This window comes from Xenopus laevis, chromosome 4L (genome assembly GCF_017654675.1).
Source record: "Xenopus laevis strain J_2021 chromosome 4L, Xenopus_laevis_v10.1, whole genome shotgun sequence".
NCBI lineage: Eukaryota > Metazoa > Chordata > Amphibia > Anura > Pipidae > Xenopus > Xenopus laevis.
In genome coordinates, this window is record NC_054377.1 from 50,867,449 (window position 1) to 50,890,531 (window position 23,083).

The 23,083-nt window shown below is 40.2% G+C and overlaps 2 protein-coding genes across 2 annotated transcripts in view; one reads left to right on the forward strand and one right to left on the reverse strand.

Annotated features, from left to right (window-relative positions):
• The window catches only part of LOC108714051 (protein BEAN1), a 30,156-nt gene extending 20,487 nt beyond the window's left edge, over positions 1 to 9,669 (forward strand). The window contains exon 5 of the mRNA XM_018257897.2: positions 7,948 to 9,669. Coding sequence (XP_018113386.1) covers positions 7,948 to 8,212 — 265 coding nt within the window. The 3' untranslated portion in view covers positions 8,213 to 9,669. The remainder of the gene's footprint in view (positions 1 to 7,947) is intronic.
• A 3,289-nt stretch (positions 9,670 to 12,958) lies between these two features.
• The window catches only part of LOC108713505 (thymidine kinase 2, mitochondrial-like), a 45,294-nt gene continuing 35,169 nt past the window's right edge, over positions 12,959 to 23,083 (reverse strand). Inside the window, exons 6-8 of the mRNA XM_041591037.1 lie at positions 21,827 to 21,906; positions 15,825 to 15,905; positions 12,959 to 13,851 (exon numbers count right to left, since the gene is read on the reverse strand). Of these exons, the coding sequence (XP_041446971.1) occupies positions 13,774 to 13,851; positions 15,825 to 15,905; positions 21,827 to 21,906 (239 nt within the window). The 3' untranslated portion in view covers positions 12,959 to 13,773. The remainder of the gene's footprint in view (positions 13,852 to 15,824; positions 15,906 to 21,826; positions 21,907 to 23,083) is intronic.

Here is a 23,083-nt window from a genome sequence, read left to right on the forward strand (position 1 = left end):
ATTTCTGCAGGCCCCACAGAATGAATCAGCCGAGGCTGAATTAAATTTGGTTTTACAATTTGAACAGGCTAGAAAGGAAACCTGTGTGTGAGCTTGAGCTGAGGACTTGTTGGTCCTGGGCTCTTCTGCCTTGTTAGCCATTTTGCTCCTTATCAGTGAAAATGTAAGGAAGGTTAGACAAAAAAATTTTTTTTTTTTTTTTTTTTATAGAGGCAGGGGAGTCGGCCTGCTGTGAGCCTAAGTAAGGTTATGGCCGTGAGGAACTCCTTGGCGATGGATAGCCTGCGGAGATAACAACATAGGTATGATGGCAGCCCTGTGGGTCCATGTACCCTAAACAATAGTACAGATAACAGCAGTATGTACATTTATAGACCAAGATGTTCTGGCACCAACAAGCCAGATATCTGAGGCATAAGATATATACATATAGACATCTTATTAAAAGTATATAGAGTGCAATAACTTTAGATTTCATTTGGCCTGCAATAGTTTTATTCCTAGTTTAATGGAGTTCTCCCTTCTGTGAGCTTTAAAAGTACCCAGGCATGTGTGAGTAAAGCAGGTAGATCCTAATCTGAAATAGAGCCGAACAACCACAGTTAGAGGAGAAGAGAAGGATAAGAATAGTATCCGTAGAGAAGCAAACCTGCACAGTAGTGGTTTCAGGAAAACGGAGCCGCCTGTGGAACCTACGCATCTGGCGGGAAGGAGAGGGAGTGCTGATGCGAAGGGCGGGAGAGGAAGAGGTGAAACGCATATGCGTATCACCAGAGAGCCGCGCGCCCAAAGCGCCGTGCAGGGAAAAGGCGGAAGAAGAAGAGAAGGGCGTGTGGAACGCATAAGCGTTTCACTAAGAAAAATGGCGCAGAGTAAATGGCACCGTGCAGGGAATAGGCAGAAAAGGAAAAGAAGGGCGTGTGGAACGCATAAGCGTTTCACTAAGGAAAATGGCGCAGAGTAAAAGGCGCCTGGAGAGAAAGTCTTGTAATGTTCCCCATGTGTGTGCGCATAAGTGAGAGGGTGATCAGAAGCAACATATGATGAGGTACTCACCCAGGGATAAGCGCCAGCTGGTATGTGCCCTGTAGAAACCGACCCCTGTGAAGAACAGACAAACATATAAATATATATATATATGCACAGCAGTGAAATATATATATGTATATGAGTGCTATTATACACCCAGGTGGATGTATGCCGCTGATGCAGACCTCCGTGGAGCGGGAAAACAGCGCAGGGGGTGAGGAGCAAGCCTGCAGACCTCCGTAGAGTGGGAAGGCTGAAGGGCAGGTATGTTGCAGCTGGAGAGGCTCTTGATTCAATCAGTGGCCCCTGAGTGTGGCGTGATCTTAGGCCTGGGGCCCTGATCAGTGCTCCAGCCACTTAGAAGAAAAAACTGTGTCTTCTCCTTCTGAGGACACTAAAAGAAACTGAGGGTAATAGGAGGAGGCAGGGGATGAAGCCCAGAGCAGGAGGAGGAGTCATATTTTGCAACATAGTGTCCATCTCCAGCTGCAGGATCTTCATCCCCATGGTGCCTGTGTCCCCCAATTAGGCAAGAGAAAGTGAAACAGTGCCGCTGAAGTCAGTTCCCTCAGATGTATAATCCATTTTTGCATAGAAAACAATGCAGTATCAAACATACATCTGAATCAATAAGACGCATGCAATTGACCATTCAATTTTATAGTAAGCTGATCACTTACTAAGTATAGTAAGCTTATCATGCATTTAGTGCCATGACACATTAGCCCCTTATAGCTTACTACTTGTAGTTTGCTAAAAATAGTTGCCATGACCTTATTTCAGCAATACACAGTACAGATGTTATTTTAAAAGACGACCTGGATTAAAGGGGATGTTCACCTTTGAGTCAAGTTTAGAGAGTGATACTCTGAGACAATTTGCCATTGGTTTTAATTTTTCATTATTTATCTTTTTTTAATTATTTAGCTTTTTATTAAGCATCTCTCCAGTTTGCAATTTCAGTAATCTGGTTGCTAGGGTCCAAATTACCCTAGCAACAATGCATTGATTTGAATGAGAGACTAGAATATGATGGCCTAAAAAGAGAGATAAATACAGATATGGGACCTATTATCCAGAATGCTTGGCACCTGGGGTTTTCCAAATAAAGGATATTTCCATAATTTGGAAAACTTCATACTTTAGGTCTACTAAAAAATCATTTAAACATTAAATAAAACCAATAGGATTGTTTTACTTCCAATAAGGATTAATTATATCTTAATTTGGATTAAGTACAAGGTAATGTTTTATTATTACAGAAAAAAAGGGATTCATTTTTAAATATTTGGATCATGTGGATAAAATTGAGTCTATAGGAGCTTTCTGGATCATGGGTTATGGATAATGCATACTATACCTCTAATACAAAGTAGCAATAACAATATATCTGTAGCCTTACAGAACATTTGTTTTAGATGGGGTCTGTGACCCCCCTTTGAATGCTGGAAAGAAGAAGAAGAAAAAGAAGGCAAATTATTAATCTATAAATAAAAATTAATAATGAAGACCAATTGAAGAGTTGCTTAGAATAGGCCATTCTATAAACTAAAAATTGTTCACAGTGAACTACCCCTTTAAGCGGATGTGGCCTTACAGGTTTTGGGCATGGTGAAGAATGTAAGAGACCTTTTTGGTTGGATTTCTGTTGGCTGTCTGCAGTTAACCAGTTACAGCAATCATAAGCACGCAATTATATTGCACTCTCACTGTACCCCAGGGTCCAAGGAAAGCAGACAGGGCTATAGCTATTCAAAGCCCTGAACAGCATGGAGTATCTAATTAAGATATTGATTTGTAATGGATGTCAGGATGCAAGCAAGTTAATTGATTTAAGGTAAGCGACACAAACAGTATCTTATTTGGCGGGCAGTTTACGTATTTATTTTTTACATGGCTTTTCAAATTAGATTTGCTTAAATCCGGTGTAGGGTATTTTTTCCAGTGACTCACTAAAATGAGCATTAAGGTAAATCATATGTGACAGACAAAATAAATGTCCGTCATACTAATACATCCTATTAGGGAGAAATGCATTCCCAGTGCACCTCACCTGTCATTTATCTGTTTTATTTAATGTGAAGAGGATTGGAAAATATTAAATGACTAGGCAGGGGGTTACTTGTTGCCCTTCATGGTTAATTAAGCTTTAATGAAATGGTCACAGAATGTAATACAAAAACTGGGTTGATAGCTGAGTCTGCTGGTAATATTAACCTAATGACAGTACGTGGGAGCTCGAGGTGACCTTCATTACATTTACACTCTAGTTGATACATACAGTATGCTTCTTAACTAGGAATGGTGTTTTAGAACTTAAAACGTAAACGGCATATTGAATTGGTTTGCTTTTTTGCTGAATTTATTCCTGTATTTGGAGAAGAGAAGTTTTGTTTATTTAGAGAATGCATTACCATATTGTAGGCCTTCCACCAGCTGCAGGGGACAAAGGCAATTGGTGAGAGGTTTAGCCTGAGATTGATACATGATGACAGCTGGTTGATTGTGTTGAATTTGGTTCATTCAGTCTTTATTGAGATGTTTTGCAGTTAAAATTTGTTTTGGAAGGACATAGTATTCAGCCAAATGGCTTTGGTGTAATCCTGCTCATAGTATGGTCCATCCCATAGTCTAAATCTTCTTCTATGACTATTTTCCACACTGCAATAGGAAAATACCCTCATATGAACCTAAGATTACATTTACACAGCCATAATGTGGGCTTCAGTAATGTGGGCTCCAGAGTGGTTGCCTGTTTCACATTAAACATGACTCTGGTGTTTTATCCTGTTGTTTGTTTTACTTCAGCACTGTAATTAGAAAATTTCTTTATGTGGACACAAAATACACATTTATTGTGCATTTATTAAATGACATATTTTCTCTGTGTCACAGTGTCCCAGACTGCAGGGTCTGAATCAGGCCCTAGAATAAGAGCCTAGACAATCTATCAAACATTGTACTAATGAAAAATGTAACAGCAATGTTGTTCTTATCTAATTGCAAAACACTTCACAAGCAAAGCACTAAAGTAGCAAACATGAGTGCTACTATGAGCAATGGCAGACATAATGGAGAGCCAAGGGGTGAAAAGTAAAGCCCCTTAGAGCCCATACATCCATGTCTGCCCATGGTTGGTGCTGCTGCTCATGCTGGAGCTACCACCACTCTGCACATGGCAGTAGTTCCAGGGGTTCCGACTGTCACTAGCATGCATCAAAATGTTAAGTGCAATTGTGTCTGATTAATAAACAAACCACAATCACAATTTTGTGTGTTTTAATTAATTAGAAACGGTGCCCAAAGCTAATCTGCAATCTCTCACAATTACACTAGAATTGAGTAGGAAAACTCTGCATTATAGATTAGGGATGTAGCGAACTGTTCGCCGGCGAACTTGTTCACGCGAACTTCGACCGTTCGCGTCCGCCGAATGTTCGCGAACGTCGCGCGACGTTCGCATTTTGAGTTTGCGTTCGATCGTTCGACCATTCGACCATTCGAATTCCTTCGACCGCTAAAAATCGAACGATTTCCATTCGTTCGAACGATTGTAAGCATTCGATCCAATGAAAAGCATTCGATCGAATGGCTTCGATCGTTCGATTCGAATGAAAATCCTTCGATCGAACGAATAAAATCCTTCGATTTTAGCGGGTGTTCGAAGTTCGCAAACTGTTCGCGAACACCAAATCGGCAGTTCGCTACATCCCTATTATAGATTTAAAAACATGCCAAACAGTGTCCAAAATTGCACTCTGCACACTAATAACTTATTCAGAGTGGTCCTTTGAGCACTCTTGCAATTCATAGCAATTTTATATTTTTAGTGATTTAGAAGTTTGGAAGTTTTACAATGCTAATAATAGGCATTCAGCTCAACAGCTCACTTTGAAGGTCAGACTTTGAGCCCAAGGAGCATTTTTTGGTGCAAGTACAGTTAAGGAACGGTGTAAATTCACTCAACAACTGTGTCCACTTCTGCATGAATATAAATGCAATTGTAGGTGTAAATTAGCTCTAGTGTCATTATAGGGGTCATCTATATTACACTAATCAGATGCAACTGCTCTGAGTCAAGGTGTTGTATTTTATGTAGCTTAGTTCCAAATGACATCAATGCATGATTACTTAGGCTCAATTTTTCTGATCCTATTGGTGTAGCCTGCAGTGAGAACCCTTAAATTACCACCATCTCAAACAGGGCAGTAGCTTCCTCCATGAGAATACGTGCACTTGTTTGCTATTCAGATTTGGAGGCAGGATGGATACACCAGCACCAAGCGCAAGGAAGTGAAAGTACAAGTAATATTATTGGATGCAAGTACCTTGTCAGTATTGTGTCCATTTGTTTATGACAGTACCAACACCAGCAGTAGTAAATGAGCCTTATAATGTCTCCTCTTTAATTTAAAATCCCAGTCTCTCTATTGGCTCATTCTTGAAAATTTCTAATAGGCCATACACATTTGCTTTCCCAAAAGTCTTGAGTGAACTGCAAGCCAAATGTTAAACCTAATTTGCATATTAAAATTAAACAAAACAGTCCTCAACCACAGAAGAACATCCTTCCAAAACATGTGCAATCTTATAAAATCTCATAAATATAAGTGTTATTAGTGTTTAGCTTTAATATTGCTGAATTCTGTATTTGCTGAATCTGTATTTGGTGCTTCTCTTTGGTGCTTTCTCTTTTATTGAACTTTCACAAAAATAAATATGTAAACCACACCTAAGATAGTATTATAATAGAAATGTAAACTTCCAGGAACTTGCAAAATGGCCCTTATAGTCCACATAGTTCAAATATTTTTAGCATTATTGCTTCTCATTCACAGACACTAATCATAGAAAATAAAGTTGCGTAGCAGTACTGAACATATGTGATACATCATTATTAGTGGTTCTCTGGACTGTGAAATGAGGGTAATAAGACATGCTTAACTAGCTTTGGATGTGTGCCCTGTGTGTATGTGGTAGGTATTTTAGGCTGTATGCTGCTCTGGGACAGTGGGGCTGTGACTATGAATGATAAACTACCTCTGTAAAGCTTTGCATAAAGGAGTTGGCACTGTACAAATAATGTATAATAAATAACATATAAATGTAGAGACAGTACAGGGTCGTACAGAAAAACAAGTACAGAGGCCTACAAGGGTCGGCACGTAGGCATGTTAACCCTTCAGTCACCTTGAAGACAATTTCCAAAAAACTAGGACTGTACAAGAGTACCCTGCTGTCTGCAGCTTAATGTTTGCTCTCGCTGCCATTTATATTCTGCTGCTCGTTATTTATTTAGGAAGTGCCGGGACTTGTGAAGATAAAGGCTGTATGGAAGCAGACTTCTGTCATAAACACATCCCCTCCTCCTGTTCAGTACTGGAAGACACTTGCAAACGTCTGTTTGATGTCACTTGGATTGTGGTCAGCAGAGTTTGATTTACTAAGTAGAGTACAAGCCCTGCATTATTTTCAGGCTGTGAGCATCTGCTGCCATGAAGAAATCATCTCTAGCATAATCTAATTGCTTTTAGACTGCTTCGCTTGTTATTTGAAGTTAGGGATTTTACATGTATTATGTGATTAATGGCCCAGCTGGCTTATGCTGCAGAATAACAAAACTGCTGCCCAGTGTCGTTAACAAAAACAAGAGTAGTCCACCTTACAGTGCTGCTGAAATCAGGTCCTTAAAGAGCTCATAATATTAAATGTGAAATAATTTTACAATGTCTTAAAGCCTCTCTTGTTTTAGTCTTTTGAATTTGAAATATTTTCACCCATATGTAGAGAGTAAGAATGAATAAAATCTGACTATTACTATTGAGTACTTTGAGCTTATTCTCTATCTACAGCAAGGTGCAGTGCAAAGCACTAAAAATTATATCCATCCAAGTGTTATTCACAAAGGTACTAAAAATATGCAAAAGTGCAGCTGCACAGATGCAAGGGAACTCTGGTATTTAGCTCAGTATTGAAAAGATTTAATGTTCAGGGCTTGCACCTAACAAACTGCCTACTAAAGCTATATACAGTACAACACTGTAATCACTGTCATGCTGTAAATGCTACAATTTCCAATCAACTTGACAAATTATCACCCAAATTGGTACAGTTTTCAGCATGGACTAATTTGCAGGCACCCCCAATTACAATGGAATTCTAGTGCACTCTGTACCTTTCCTCAAAAATATATCAAGTACTTTCTACAGTAAACTTTCTACAGTAAACTTAAAGTCCATCAAGTTCAGCCACTCCAAACGAACTCCACTGCACATATACCGGTATATACACACATACTTTACAGACCAATCGATACACTCGCATACTATATATATATATATATATATATATATATATATATATATATATATATATATATATATATACAGTATACTATATATACTGTACAAATGATATATACTGTACCAATATCTATAATAATTACCCATAAAGACTACAATAGCCTTGGGTATTTTGCTTCTTCTAGAAACCATGCAAGCTTAAAGGCATAAATAAGCTATCACAACATCACCTGGCAGGGCATTCCACAACCTCACTGTGAAGCACTACCCTTACTGCATCCTGAACTATAATCCCTAACTCAACGTGTGGGGGTTTAATACTGGGAAAAACTGATAGCACAGAATGAACATACGCCTTGCAGATAGTGCCCTAGAATTGAACCTAGGTCTCCAGTGCTGCAAGATCTGGGAATAAATGAAAGGTTGTTTGTTTGAAAAATTCTACAGATTCAGAAATGTTGTCATTTGGATGAATACCAGGATACAATAAATAAGAACATTAACCTCCTTTTTGTCAATTAACAAAATGGGTTGAAAAATAATGATATGGTTTTGGCAGCTGCTTGTACCTCCATTGAGGATAACATGATACTGATCTGTGTCTACTCTTTTTCAGTTATGAGGACTGTGTTGGGGCAGGGGCCATGGAACTATACCCTCCTACTGATGACCCACCACCCTACTCTTTGGAAAATCCACACCTCAGCAATGAATTGGTCCTGAGCATCGGCACAGAAGATACATCTTGGTCAGTGCAAGAGAACGCAGGTCATCTACTGCCTACACCATTGTTGTCCTCCCTCTGGCTCCACTTTGCTCCACCATATAGAACTAGAAGCAAGATGAGTGTACAGAGTCCTGCAATATCAATGGATGCATAAAAAGATACACACAGACCCTCTTTGCAAGATGGAATGTTTAACTGAAACCATCAAGCACAGTATTTATAAATATTAGAAATGCCCACTTATTCAATGCAAAACAGCGTTCAGAAGTGTCTTGTTTCTTCTAAATTTTATCAATGGGTAATTATTTTGCTTGCATGTGATCAGAATTATTATTGTAGCGACTGACTAATAGAGAAACCAACCTTTAATACAGATTGAAATAAAAACATAAAATATTAATTTGGAACATATACAGATATTGCATAAACTAAACATAACCGTGAATATATCTGTAGAAATAAGTCAACTGTGTTTTTTCCTTGAAGAAGTTTCGCCAGTCATCCAACTGGCTTTCTCAATTCAGAATAACTTGTAAATAAGATCTTTTTTTGACTCATTTCTACAGATATACCATGACCTGGATGAATGAGAATCTTCACAAACAACAATGAAAATGTTTTAATCACTTCTTGTTCAGATAAAAATAGTCAGTAAGCATAGAGATGAAAGGGCTAATTTAATCCAGTGCTCCCTACATAGAGCAGCGTCAGGAGGTGCTGTACTTACTGCCTGCTTTATGGGGCCTCCACCTCCTGCTGCCTTGCATGGCAGGAGTTATACTAAAGCACCCGCTTTCCTACCCGCTCCCTTTAAATCTAATGCAGGCTGCACTATGCCCCATGCAGTGGGCAAAGTGCAACAAAAATGGCAGATTTCACTTTGCACACTGCATGGGCCCTTGTAAGTGTGCCCTAAAAACTACAATAATCCTGATATTCATTATAACACGGGAACATATCATACAATGAAAAGCATAAATGTGGCTATACTCAGATTAACCAGGTTATGAAATTGAATTTATTTGTGAATGAATCTGTCGACCATTGGTGTGGCGGTGTGGAACTAGAAAGTTAAATAACATTCTTTCCCAGTCACATAACAGTTAAATAATTAGAATGCAAACGTGTTGATAACCATCTTTAAATAAATTTTATCGGTTTGTAAAACCAACATGTACCAGTATGGTGCTGTATAATTAGATTGAAATTCTAATAATCCCACTATTTATGTAGTATTTTCTGTACCAGCTCTAGCAATAACTATGTTTCCATTTGCCTTATAATACTGTATATTGTCTTCCTGATTATTAAGTAAACTGTAAGTATTTCTGGTCCAAGGTTTGTAATGTACAGAATCTAGTTATTGGTGGCTCGCTAACATTTCTTTATCCTTTACCTTCTTTTCTCTCTCTTTGCTGCCTGTGTTCAAGTGTTTTTGAAAGCTCCATCTGGTGGTCAATTTCATAGAGTTCTACATGACCAAAAATGCTTATAACATAGGCCTGTTCTTCTTAAACTGTAAGTTTGTGGCCTCTTGGCACAGGTTTACTATATATGTAAAGAAATGAACTTTGTAGTTAAACAAACTTTGAAATAAAAATGTTAATATTTTCTTAAGACTACTGCTTTAATTTATATTAAATGTTTCCTTGTTTTTACCCAGTGCAGTGTTTTTCCCACAATTCCAGCATGATTGTGGTGCAAGGTTGTGCTGGATGCAACTGCACTAAAAGTTGGGGTTGCTATAATTTCCAGTACTTGGCATCAAAATGACACTTGCATGTGATCAGGACCGCCATCAGAAATCGCAGGGCCCCGTACGACAACATTTCCTGGGCCCCCTGGGCTGCGCCCACTGCAAGCCCCACCTACAGGTCCCATCACACAGTAAAAAAACAAAAAAGATATTGGTGGTAGGGTTCCCACATGTTAATAAAAAAATAAAAAGATATTGGTGGTCAAGCCCATCATAAAAAACTATTGTAGCCAGGGCCCCCCCCATTAAAAAATATTGTTGGCTAGGACCCCACATGAGAAAAAAATTAGTGGCCAAAATTGGTGGCCAGGGCCCCCTGAGCTTGACAAAGAGCCGTGCGAGGCTCGAAACGTTGCTATGCTGCCCTGCTGTATGTGAATAAAGGCAATTTTTACTTTATCCTGGAGTGCTGCCCATCTCTTCTCTGGCCAGGGCCCCCTCCCTACATTATAAGAAAATTGGTGGCCAGGGCCCCTTAAATGTCCAGGCCTTCCCGAAGTCAGCAGCTCTCAGAAAGATGGGGGCCTGGCTAATCAAGTAAGTGTGGCGTGGCCAGGGCCCCCCTTACCTTCGGGCCCCCTACAACTCTCCCCCCTGTCCCCCCCTGATGGCTGCCCTGCATGTGATTCTTCAGATGGCTGCATGTTTTGATGCATACATGTGCAGGGTTGTGAGGAGGAAACGGTTGGGGGGCCTAGGGACACTATAATTGAAAATACTTCTAATATTTGACCTTTCAAAAATCAAAGTACTGTCTCTTTAAAAAACTTCGACTCTTCGCCACCTTAAATCTGCCGAATTGCTATTTTAGCCTACTGGGACCTCCTAGAACCTATAGCCAGTACTTGGCTAAGCTTTGAGCAGTCAAAGGATTTTTTTGTAAAATTGTACGATCGCACAATTAAATTGTACGATCGTACAAAATCCTTTGACTTCGAATGTTGGACTACCCTATTCGATGGCCAAATATCAACGTTTTTTTCACTTCGAAATTCAACCCTTGATAAATCTGCCCCCCAGTGTTCACACACCTCATATTTAATGGCTACCGCAAACTGAAATCAAAGTCTTTCCCATCAAACTGAAGATTACTGTATGTCATTCCATAGTAACGGAAAACTATATCTATACATTGTCCTATAGGAGAAACACTCACCTAGGCATTCTCAAAGGAGCAAAGCTTCAATTTGCCATCAATTTACCCCCACATCAGACCCCTGTACATCTGACCAATCATATTGCAATAGGCGCAATGTAATTAAAAATTGTAAGCATGTTTAAATTGATGTTTTTGCAAATATTTAGTGCTGCTTGCAATGTAAAAGTTAGTAAAGATTAGTGTTAACACCTGCTCTGGAGTTTTGTTAAATATTTTGTCTCAAAATACGCTTCACAAACACAACATTTTATTCCATACACTATAGATGATCTCAATAGTCATTTGGAAGCAAACTTTGCAAGGAAGTTGTTGAGGTCTGCAATCGGTTAAAAAGGACACAAACGATCGCAAACATTCACAGTGGACTTTGCAGATGTTTTTTACACTACAAACACATATTACATTCCCCCAATATTGTAGTATTAAAGGATTGCAGCACATTGTAACCATGAAAATATAGGTTTTCAAGAGTGTTAAGCTCGGCAATGCAGACCATCTGCCTGCAAACCTATGTTTCCCAATAATTGCAGGGTACAGACCCAGCCATCAAAGTGTTATTAAAAATGCAACATCAAATTTCCTGGGCAATGTTTGTTATTTTAACTATTATATGATAGAGCAGGTTTAGCTATGCCCAAATCCGGCCTGGACACTATGCCATCCTGCTGTGAGATCTGGGGTATTTACTGTATACATTAATCTGCCACTGTGCCATCCTGCTGTGCATTCTGGGGGTATTTATAAATGAATCCGCAACTGGACCATCCTGCTATGAGTTCTAGGGGTATTTGTACATGGAATTGCCACTATGCCATCATGCTGTGAGTTCTGGGGGTATTTGTACATGGAATTACCACTATGCCATTCTGCTGTGAGTTCTGGGGTTATTTATACATGAATCCATCACTTTGCCATCCTGCTGTGAGTTCTGAGGGTATTCATACATGAAAATGCCACTGTAATACCCTGCTATGAGTTGTGGGGGTATTTATACATTTGCCTTTGTGCCATCCTGCTATGAGTTCTGGAGTTACTGTAAATGGAGTTTACAGGAAAGAATTATTTGAAGCAAATTGGCGTGGCTTTACATGGCAAATTAGAGTGGGTGGGTTTTCTCCTTTTATATCAGCTAGATGCTGTCCAACTTCTGTGGTACAGTGGGCCAGAATTTTTCTGGTCTAAGTGGTGGAGGGCCGCCTGTCTTTTAACCACACCCATGTTACTACAAGAATGTTTAAGACCATGTCCATATTAATGGTAGTAGCACACCAAAAAAATCTAATGGTTGGTGCTCACTGCAGGGATATCGATTAAAACTCATATGTGAAACAAGTTTATTAAGTCATATTAAGACATACCCTCATAGGCTGGGTTACTGTTTACAATTGTCCTTGAGCCTTTTAGAACATTGCCTTGCCACTCATGAAACTGTTCAACTTCCAGCGTGTGGGAGACCGACACGGGTTAAGTGAGCTGGGGTAAGTAGAGGGGCACTTCCAGTAGAAAAGAATGGCGATAGGGTTTATGTTGGTTTAGTAGCACGTTCCTATTAAAACTTGGAACATGTCACTAGCCCTTTAAAAGTCTGTTGTGTGCCACTGGCGGCAATAGTTGTAAACATCTCTAATCCTCATTTAGCAGATACAGATGATCTGATGGAATATTAGTATGTAAAGATTTGAAGGTGAATAAATAATGGCAAAGTGGTCCATCTAATCCATCCATCAGTTTTTTTGTTTTTTTACTTTCTTTGATGCAGAGTGTAATTTGCAATAATTCAGATCCACTTTAGGATTTACAGTTACAAATGAGGTTTAAGTTTTGCACAGCATGAAGTAATGAATTCCTTGAAAATGATGCCATGCATAGAGAAATATATATATATATATATATATATATATATATATATATATATATATATATATATTGAAAGTGAAATTTATTTTCCTTGAGTGACCTCATAAAAAAAAGCAGTTGTAATTATTTCTTGGGGGGGACAGGTCCCCTTTAATGCTCTGGCACTTGCCCCAGGTTGTGTTACAGTATTTAAAAGTAATCTGGCAACATTTAACTGCAGAACATGTTCTATTGCCTAATCCAGCAAAACAAACTGATCCATACAAATTTATTTAAGATGACAATTTCCAAAAATGAAAGAGGTCTTATAAAATGGCAGAAGGACTAAAATAGGTTTACACACATGAGAATGTAAATAAACACTTATGGTCAAAATAAGCAGCCTCCCGGAATGTTTTAAGTTCACTCAACTTAAATGCATCCAATAATACTGTCTTATGAATACTTTGCCGTAGATAAATGAACCTCTCCGTGATGTGGCGGGTTTCTGCTTTTTTAGCAAGATGTAGGCAGGTGATAAACTCAATTGTTGAAGAGAAATCCTCTATAATAGATTTATCCCTTTGTGTGTCCTGGTCAGCTCTTTGGTCAATGCCCTCTATCGTATGTTCCTGAGTTCACTAGAAAGACAGAATCTGTAGAGCTGGTACTTTGGTCTTTTTATGCAGGTGCTGTAGAGTTAATGTTCTTTGGCACTTTAAACGTTAATTGTATAATAATACAAACAAAAAAATAGAAATAAATAATACGTTTGAAAACGAACAGTAAAATCTATGCATCATAACATTTGGAAATGTTGAAGAAATGGTATGTTTGAAAATCCTCAGCTTCACATATGAAGAAAGCTGCTCTGCAATAAATAGGTACCCACTAGGTGCATTTGATTGAATGCTAGAATAGAGTAGCCGATGCTCTTTTCTGGTAAGGGTTGCAATGCATTGGATTATAGTGACAGGATGCTGCTGCGATTCTCTTCATAGTGTTGAGTCATCTCCTCTAGTTCTTTATTAGCATCTATTACCTGTGTATGGGGGAAAAAAACATCGTATAATCGTAGTATTTTAGTTCAAAGTACAGCTGGGCCTGCAGAAGAAGCACACTTCCAGTCATTAAATCCCTCTTTCAGCATTAAAGGAACAGCACTGCCAAACATTACATTTATATTGGGTTTACATGGCAAAGACCTGATTAGCAACGTTTCAGTCCCCTCCAGCCTTTTATCAAGCTTACCAAACACTGGCTATTGAAGAATTTTATAGACGTCAGCGAGGGGGTGGGTCGTGTTTAAACATTGTTGAGAAAAGAAGCAAGGTGGATTAGGAAATTGGAGACACTTTCCCCACAGGTAGTAAATAGGGAATATGATTTGCAAGTTATTTGCAAGTTTTGTTTTTAATGTTATGTCTTCCAAATAACTTTTGGATAAGCGATTGGGTCTGCAACCGAAAAAGAGCACTGTATAATGATATGTGACATTGTAACAATGTATTTGCAAAATGTAATTGAATGTTGCCAGTAGGTGGCGAAATGTTTGGGTCTATAAAAGGCTTCAATAGCCAGTGTTGGTAAGCTTGATAAAAGCCCGGAGGGGCCTGAAATGTTGCTAACCAGGTCTTTGCCATGTAAACCCAATAAGGGCATTTTTAACTTTAAACCAGTTGGTGCTGTATGAGGATAATGCTTCAACACAAGTGACATGCACCAAGACTTACTAAAATTGGATGATTGGAGCCGACTTAATTGTATGTTCACAGATCACAACTTAGACAATTTACTATTTTTAAAGGTTAATGGCAGATTGGGCATTTTGTTACCTGTATGAAATTTCCATGTGGTTAGGGGTCAAAACCCCATTTCCGTTTTATAGTATTAGAATCTTTGTACCCCTACCAGCACATATACTTTACGAGTTAAAAAAAAAGCAGCAGTGAGCATTTTCAAGTGATTAAGTGTTTGCAGTGTCAGGGATACCGATGCTTCTGAAGAAAGGTATTTTTTTAGAATTGTGTCATTCATCCACAAAATCAGGATCATTGCACTAGGACAGATGCACAGAAAGCTATATAACAGCTTGTTTGACACAGACCATTTGTATTTAGCAACCTGCCTATAGATTTTTTTCCTGCAAATATGTTTTGATTTTGAAAATTGCTGTTTAAAACTCTTGTCTTTTCTCCAAACATAATACAACTCAGAACATTAGGACCTTAAAAGAAATGTTACAATTAAAATGAAATCGTAGGTGCAGGGACTGCAGCAAATATTCAAATAACACACTCTTCAATCAAATTCATACACCAGTGCAGTTTATAAAAACAACACACAGGCTCCTAGCTCCCATTATGCTACATTTAACCAGGTTCACTACAGAATCACACGAGTTATTTTAGCATATACGCTCATGGAATTTTACATACATAATTTACACTCAAGTGAAACGCTGAATTATTTTGCATGCTTTATATAAACCAGTGCTTTATAAATATGCAGTTTTGCTCAACTTATACATGATTCTTTAGCAATGTTCATAGACAATTTTCAGAGCAAAAAAAACATGATCAAGGCTACAGTTGGTTTATTTTGACTGCAAAAAGCAGTTATCTTATGATATTTATTTTCTGTGCAGTTCTTCAGAAGTGCTGAACATACATCTGAATCCTTATTTTTCCAATGCAAATGGAGAAAAAACGATTTTAGCAACTTGCAAAAATATAATTACATCTTCTGAATGGTTTTAAAATGATCCGTAATTTTGAGAATGAGTATCTCTCTGTCGGTTTATAATTTCTGCACTCCTAGCTCTGACTCCAGAAACAGTTTAAAAGCCAGTTGCCAAAAGCGGATTAACACACCTGAAGGAGACTTGACTGCTGTTACATGGCTTCAAGAGTAAGGCCCAGAGAACAGAAAGGGATAAACAAATAAATTGTGACAGTATTGATAAATTGGTACCTCTGTCAAAAAAAAGGAGCTTCAAAAGAACTAAACACTCACAAGCACGGGTGCTGGCACTGGGAAGGACATCTGTTTAACTAGCCAGTCTTCATGGAGATTGTGAATTGCATACAGATATTCCTGTTCAAATAAGAAAGACACGCTTGTAAGTTCAGTGGGGGCAAAACAGCTGCATTCATACTGAATAAGAAACATAAGTTGAACGCAGTCTACTACCATGCTGCCACTCTCCGCTGTAACTAAAAGAATTCTTGTCAATGGCAAGTGACCTCAGCTATATCTTCTATTCTCATATTTAACTTATATTTCCTATCTCGTGTCTAGTGTGCAGCTAGCCTGTCTTCCAGTTATGCTCCAGATACATCTAAAACAGTGTGACCCTTTTCATTTGAAGAAGAAGGGGAAAGTAAAACAAGTAAGTGAACAGACTTTTTGGAAGATACTTCATAAAAGCTACTAGATTCACTGACTCCAGCATAGACGCTTGTCTTTGCTTGTGTAGGGACGTCGGGCTGCCTATAGTGTGGGGAATAGTTCAAAGCAGCGGGTAGGGCTCAGGTAAAACAGTTCTTACAGAGGAGACAGAAGGCTTAGGTTTGCAACAAAAATGAAACAGGCTCCTGCCTGGGGTTTATTGTTCAAACCGGATAAATTAAACAGGCACAAGTTCCGTGCTATAACAGTCAAATAATAAGGAAAACCTCACCGGTTTGCAGTGTTACAGTCCATAGGAAAGTTCCTTGCGGTGGTAACAAACATTTGCTTTTGAGTTGCAGTCAAATACACTGTTTGTTCACAAACACTTCACAGCGTGTGTTCAGAGGTTCTCACTGACTCCCAGTACAACACACTCCCACTCCCCGCCAGGCTCCTTTAAACAGCCCCACCTGCGGACTAATTGGGCAGCATACTGAACTCTCCTTGCTCCAGGGTCCTAACCTGTCTTACCCTGGAGATTTAATGGAGCCAATACCTCAGGCTGGGTGCGATATTGTAACGATCGCCGCCCGGAGCAGGCCCAGGAGCTCCGGGCGGCGCGTCCATCCTTGCTGGCGTCACTCCCAAAATGGCGGCGCCCATGGCCGCCACGTGGGTAGCGGCGCCGGGCGATGACGTCAGCGCGCCGACGTTGGCGCAGAGCGTCAATGACGTCGGAATGGCGCCAAATTTGAAAATAAAAATGCCAACTAGACGCCAGAATGGCGCCCAAGTATAGGATTACTTTCCCTAAGCATATCCTGGGTTCCCTGTGTGCCTTATTGCCTTATCCTGTTCCTGCCTTGTATCCTGACCCCTTGCCTGGACTTTGGACTTCGTTGTATTCTGCCTGCCTGTGAACTCTTGCCTGGATCCTGACTATTCTTCGTTTAACCCTTTGGACACCGCGACCTTGTTCCCTCAAGAGGGCTTCCTCCTTGATCCTGACAACCTCCCTGGAGGGAGCTCCCGGCTCCCTGACATTATACTTGGGCCATGGATCCCACTGAGGAAGCTCAGCCAGATTTCGGCAGGGCCTTTCGAGGTCTGCATACCCGCATGGAGGCGTATGAACCTCGGCAAAATTACGTTGGACGCACACTGGAGTCGATCTTGGAAAAGTTATCCATGCTCACGCCGACTACTCCAACGCCGATAACGCCCACGCTAGCTGCTGCCGATATGGCTACACAATCCTCCACTTCTGGTCCGCAGTGGCGACCCTCAAGCCTGTCGTGGTTTTGTGAACCAGTGCCAGATTCGGTTCGCCCTGCAACCTGCGGAATTTAACTCTGAACGAGCAAAGGTTGGTTTCGTAATTACTCGTCTGGCGGGGAAAGCACTCGAGTGGGCATCTCCGCACTGGGAGAAGGAGTCTCCCTTAATTGACGATTCCAAAGCCTTCCTTCATGAATTCCGGACGGTGTTCGATGCTCCCGGTCGGGTGGCGACCGCTGCTTCTCGTCTGTTCCAAATCCGCCAAGGAAATCGCAGTGTAGCGGAATATGCCATTGAGTTCCGTACCCTCGCTGCAGAGACTTGCTGGAACAATGATGCCTATCATGCTGCCTTCTACAATGGACTCTCTATCCGCCTCAAAGATGACCTGGTCTCCCGTGAATTACCCACGCAAGTAGAAGATCTCATTGCTTTGTCTGTCAAGGTGGACACTCGTCAGAGAGAACATCAAGCTGATAAGGACAGAGTCAAGAAATTCCCACCCATGTTGGCTCCTCGCTTTCAAAGACCTCTATTACCTCCTACCTCCTCGCAGCCTTCAGTTATTCCTCCGGAGGAACCTATGCAAGTCGGAAGAGCTCGTCTCTCTGAACAGGAGAAACTCCGGAGACGTACGGCTGGACTTTGTCTCTACTGTGGGGGTCATTCTCACTTGGCCAACTCCTGTCCTGTGAAGCCTCTGAGTTCCCCTCTTCAAGGTAACCTTGCAAAGACTCATGTAGGAGGTGTTACTCCCAAGTCACAAGAGAACTCTCATAGGTTTCTTCTGCCTTTACAGATTCGTCTGCCATCTAAGACCATTGTTGGCTCAGCTTTTATTGATTCTGGGGCTGCTGGTAATTTCATGGACGCTCTCTTTGCCAAGCATATGAATGTTCCCCTGTTTCCATTGACTACTCCTCTCCGTGTCACTGCTATTGACGACAGACCCCTGGAGGCTGAATTCATCTCCATGACGACTGGGGAATTGCCTGTGCAGGTTGGGACGCTGCATAAAGAAAGACTTTCGTTCCTAATTATTTCCTGCCCATCCGTTCCAGTTGTTTTGGGGCTCCCTTGGCTGCGTCTGCATAATCCCTCCATTGATTGGTCCGCTGGACAGATTTCTCGTTGGAGCCCATTTTGTCAGCAGCACTGCCTTCCTGCTGAACCCCTCCAGAGGCTGAATATCTCTTTGTCGGATCTAAAGACTTTACCCTCCTTTTAAAAGGACTTCGCTGATGTATTCTGTAAGAAGTCTGCAGAATTCCTTCCTCCACATCGACTATACGATTGTCTTGTCGATCTCCTGCCTGGAACCATGCCCCCTAGAGGTCGTACTTATCCTCTCTCTCCAGCGGAGACCACTGCCATGAAGCAGTATATCCAAGAAAATCTCCAGCAGGGGTTTATTCGCCCTTCTACCTCTCCTGCCGGGGCTGGATTCTTCTTCGTGGAAAAGAAGGATGGAGGCCTACGTCCTTGCATCGACTACCGGGATCTTAATAAAATTACGGTTAAGAACCGGTATCCCTTGCCCTTGATTGCAGAACTCTTTGACCAACTGAAGGGGGCTAAAATCTTCACTAAGTTGGATCTCCGTGGGGCGTATAACCTTATCCGCATCCGGGAAGGTGACGAATGGAAGACAGCATTCAACACTCGGGATGGGCACTATGAGTACCTCGTAATGCCCTTTGGTCTCTGCAATGCCCCCGCTGTCTTTCAAGAATTCGTGAACGACATTTTCCGGGATCTCTTGGGAAAGTTTGTGGTCGTGTACCTTGATGACATCCTGATTTTCTCCAAGGACCTTACAAGCCATCGTTCCCAGGTGAAGGAAGTACTCTCTCGTTTGAGGAAGAACTCTCTCTTTGCCAAACTGGAGAAATGTGTGTTTGAAGTGTCCAAGATCCCTTTTCTGGGCTATATCATCTCCCCAGAGGGTTTCGAGATGGATCCTGTGAAAGTGTCTGCAATCCAAGAGTGGCCCCTACCGCTGAGCACCAAGGCAATCCAGAGATTCATTGGTTTTGCCAATTACTACCGGCAATTCATTAAGGGATTCTCTTCTCGTATTGCTCCTATCCTGGCCCTCATCCGAAAAGGGGGCACCGACGTTGGCGCAGAGCGTTAATGACGTCGGAATGGCGCCAAATTTGAAAATAAAAACGCCAACTAGACGCCAGAATGGCGCCCAAGTATAGGATTACTTTCCCTAAGCATATCCTGGGTTCCCTGTGTGCCTTATTGCCTTATCCTGTTCCTGCCTTGTATCCTGACCCCTTGCCTGGACTTTGGACTTCGTTGTATTCTGCCTGCCTGTGAACTCTTGCCTGGATCCTGGCTATTCTTCGTTTAACCCTTTGGACACCGCAACCTTGTTCCCTCAAGAGGGCTTCCTCCTTGATCCTGACAACCTCTCTGGAGGGAGCTCCCGGCTCCCTGACAGATATACCTCCCATCATATACAGGCAGCCTATTGGGACATAGCTCTTTGTCACAATAGATATCAGTCATTTTTATCAAGTCTCTCCAAAACTCCCTACTGGAGTTTATCAAATTGGTGACATTGTATAACAACTTTAAGAGAAGCATTTAAAAAAAAATGTAGTGTGACATTTGTATTGGGCCAGTTATTTACTAGGGATGCACCGATTTCACTATTTTGGATTCGGCCACACCCCCAAATCCTCTGTGAAAGATTCAGATGAATATGCATTTGCATATGCAAATGCGGGAAAGGCAGGGAAAATGCACGCAGTTAAAAAAATTACTTCCTTGTTTTGTATTGGAAAGTCACATGATTTTAAGGATTTGGTTCAGCCAGGCATGAGGATTCAACTGAATCCTGTTAGCAAGCAGGGCTGTGGAGTCGGTACATATATCCTTCCTATAATGAACTGTTGCTCTGCACTAGTAAAACTAATGTGTTTGCTTCAGAAAGACTACTATAAGCAAGCTGCTGTGTACCCATGGGGCAGTTCTTCAAGCTGGAAAAAAGGAGCAAAGGCACAGGTTACATAGATAAAGCACCATTGTATTGGCCAGAGCTTATCTGTTATGTGCTGTTATTTGTTATGTAAACTGTGCAAACACACGCCTTTTATGCTAATGGTATATTATTTGTTTGTTAAAATGCTTTCCATTTTTTGGTATTACTAATGTATAATGCAATGTACAAAACGAATGTATTTAACATGTTGACTGAAAGAAGTTAAAGGAAAACTATATGCCCCGAACAATGTAGGTCTCTATAAAAATATATTGCATAAAACAGCTCATGTGTAAAACCCTGCTTCATGTAAATAAACCATTTTCATAATAATATACTTTTTTAGTATGTGCCATTGGGTAATATATATATTTTTTTATTTAAAAAATAACGGCCGTCCCCTGGGATCGAAGGATTTACGGTGCACACAAACAAACCAAACAAACCATACATGTTAGGTCACATGAGCCAATTAACAGACCGCGTTCTGCATTTTGCTTCCACGCGTCTTCCTGTTACAGTTAGAGCTGCAGTATTTCTGGTCAGGTGATCTCTAAGTCAGCACACAGACCATCGGGAAATGGTTGATCAAGGCAAGAGATGTAAAAGGGCAATATTTACTTAAATATATATACCAGTTTGGTAAGATAATATACCAGTTTGGTAAGATAATATGCCACTTGATATAATATCTACTATCTGTTGCTTAAGTAATCATTTTGGGGGTAAAGTATACCTTTAAGTACACAACATAAAAGGCATTTTATCACTGCCAAAGCTCAAAAATATAAACAACATTCTTTTGTAATTCTAAACCAAAATCAAACTACATAAACCAAAAACAACTGGAAAACCTAAAACAACTTATATATTAATTGAACCTGGCATACAGCTGTAGAATAGCTGTTAAATGGAAACCAAATGTAACTAAAGTATTGTTCTTAGAAACAGAATTGTTCCTGTCATATCCTCCTTCACATAAGTTCTTAAATCTGATTTGATTATTTTCAGTTTTTATATTTAAGGTTACTTGGAGTCTAAACATTTTGGTGACTCCAACTTCAAATACCAAAAATTGCTTCCGACTCCACAGCTCTGCTAAAAAGGCTGAATCCTAGCCGAATGCCAAACCGTATCCTTGATTCGGTGCATCCCTAGTATTTACATGTGTGTTAATGAATCACATTCAAGATTATTTTCTGGAGAATGGGCATTCGGAGTAGGAATTAGCATGGCTTTATAAGGGATAAAGTGTGTCAAACAAATGGAATTCCTCTGAAGAAGTAGGAGCTTGGACAGAGGGGTTGCAGTAAAGTTGTACAATAGGTAGACTGGGTAGAAATTCTCTTACCTGTGGTATGACTCTCTCCTCTTCTCTACACCTCTTCTTTAGGCTCTCATAACAGGTTTCCGGAGAGGTCTGCAGATAAACTTTTAAAGAAGGGGGACAGGTCAATATTTGTTATGTCCTTGTTTTTTCCACATATTGATAGTATGACAGTACAAATACCTTTTCTGAAGTATGGCAGACCAAGAGCAGCAGCTAAGACAGGCAAACACATGAACTATATCACATTTAAAAGCCCTGCCTGAATTAGCATTTGCCAAGAAGAATACAAACACCTTGTCACCTGTAAAAAAGGACGCAATTTATACTGCAGGCAAACACGAGACACATAACTCATGTCTTTCTAATTACTCGTTCCAAGTATAATATCGTAAACAGAATTATAGTGAAAATATAATAAGAGCAAAACTTTGCACAGGTTCCTACCTCTCTTAATAAAGTGCCTGTTCAGTTATGTTAACGTCCACTACACAGACTATTACAATTTTCCCTTTTAATAAGGTTCAGTGTTTCATAGGTATACTGTGGCACTACTAAGACTGTGACAGAAAGCAGAAAAACTGGTTTGATTTCCTATACTAGTTGTCTTTGACTTAAAGAGGAAGTTAACCTTTTTATAAACTTTTAGTGCATTATAGATGGAATTATTCTAAGCAACTATCTAAATGGTAATTTGTGTTTTTTATCCTCCTTACAGTTTTTAATTGACTGTCCTTCCTATTCTGCCTCCTTGTAACTTGCAAGTGTTGGGGCCACTGTCCCAGCAACCAAAAATCAAATTAAATATTATGCAGTAATTTTGCGACTCTTGTTTTTTTTTTTATTGCTTATATTTCTGTTAAACCCTTCTACTTTAACTAGACTATATTACATAATCTAGAGGCTCTTAAACAAACTGAATCGAGTTTAAAGGAATATTTCCAATTAAATGAGGGATCAGTGCATAATCTGACTACATTATGGGAAGACCATAAGGCTACAATTAGGGGCCATCTTATCGCGCTGACCGCTAGTAAACGGAAAGAGAAAGTAGGGATCTATCTTTCCATGCATAGGAAACTCAGAGATTTAGAATCACAATATAATCTACCGTATATACCCGAGTATAAGCCGACCCGAGTATAAGCCGAGGCACCTAATTTTACCTACGAAAACTGGGAAACTTATTGACTCGAGTATAAGCCTAGGGTGAGAAATGCAGCAGCTACTGGTAAGTTTCAATAATCAAAAATGGAGGCATGAGTAGGTTAAATCATTTGA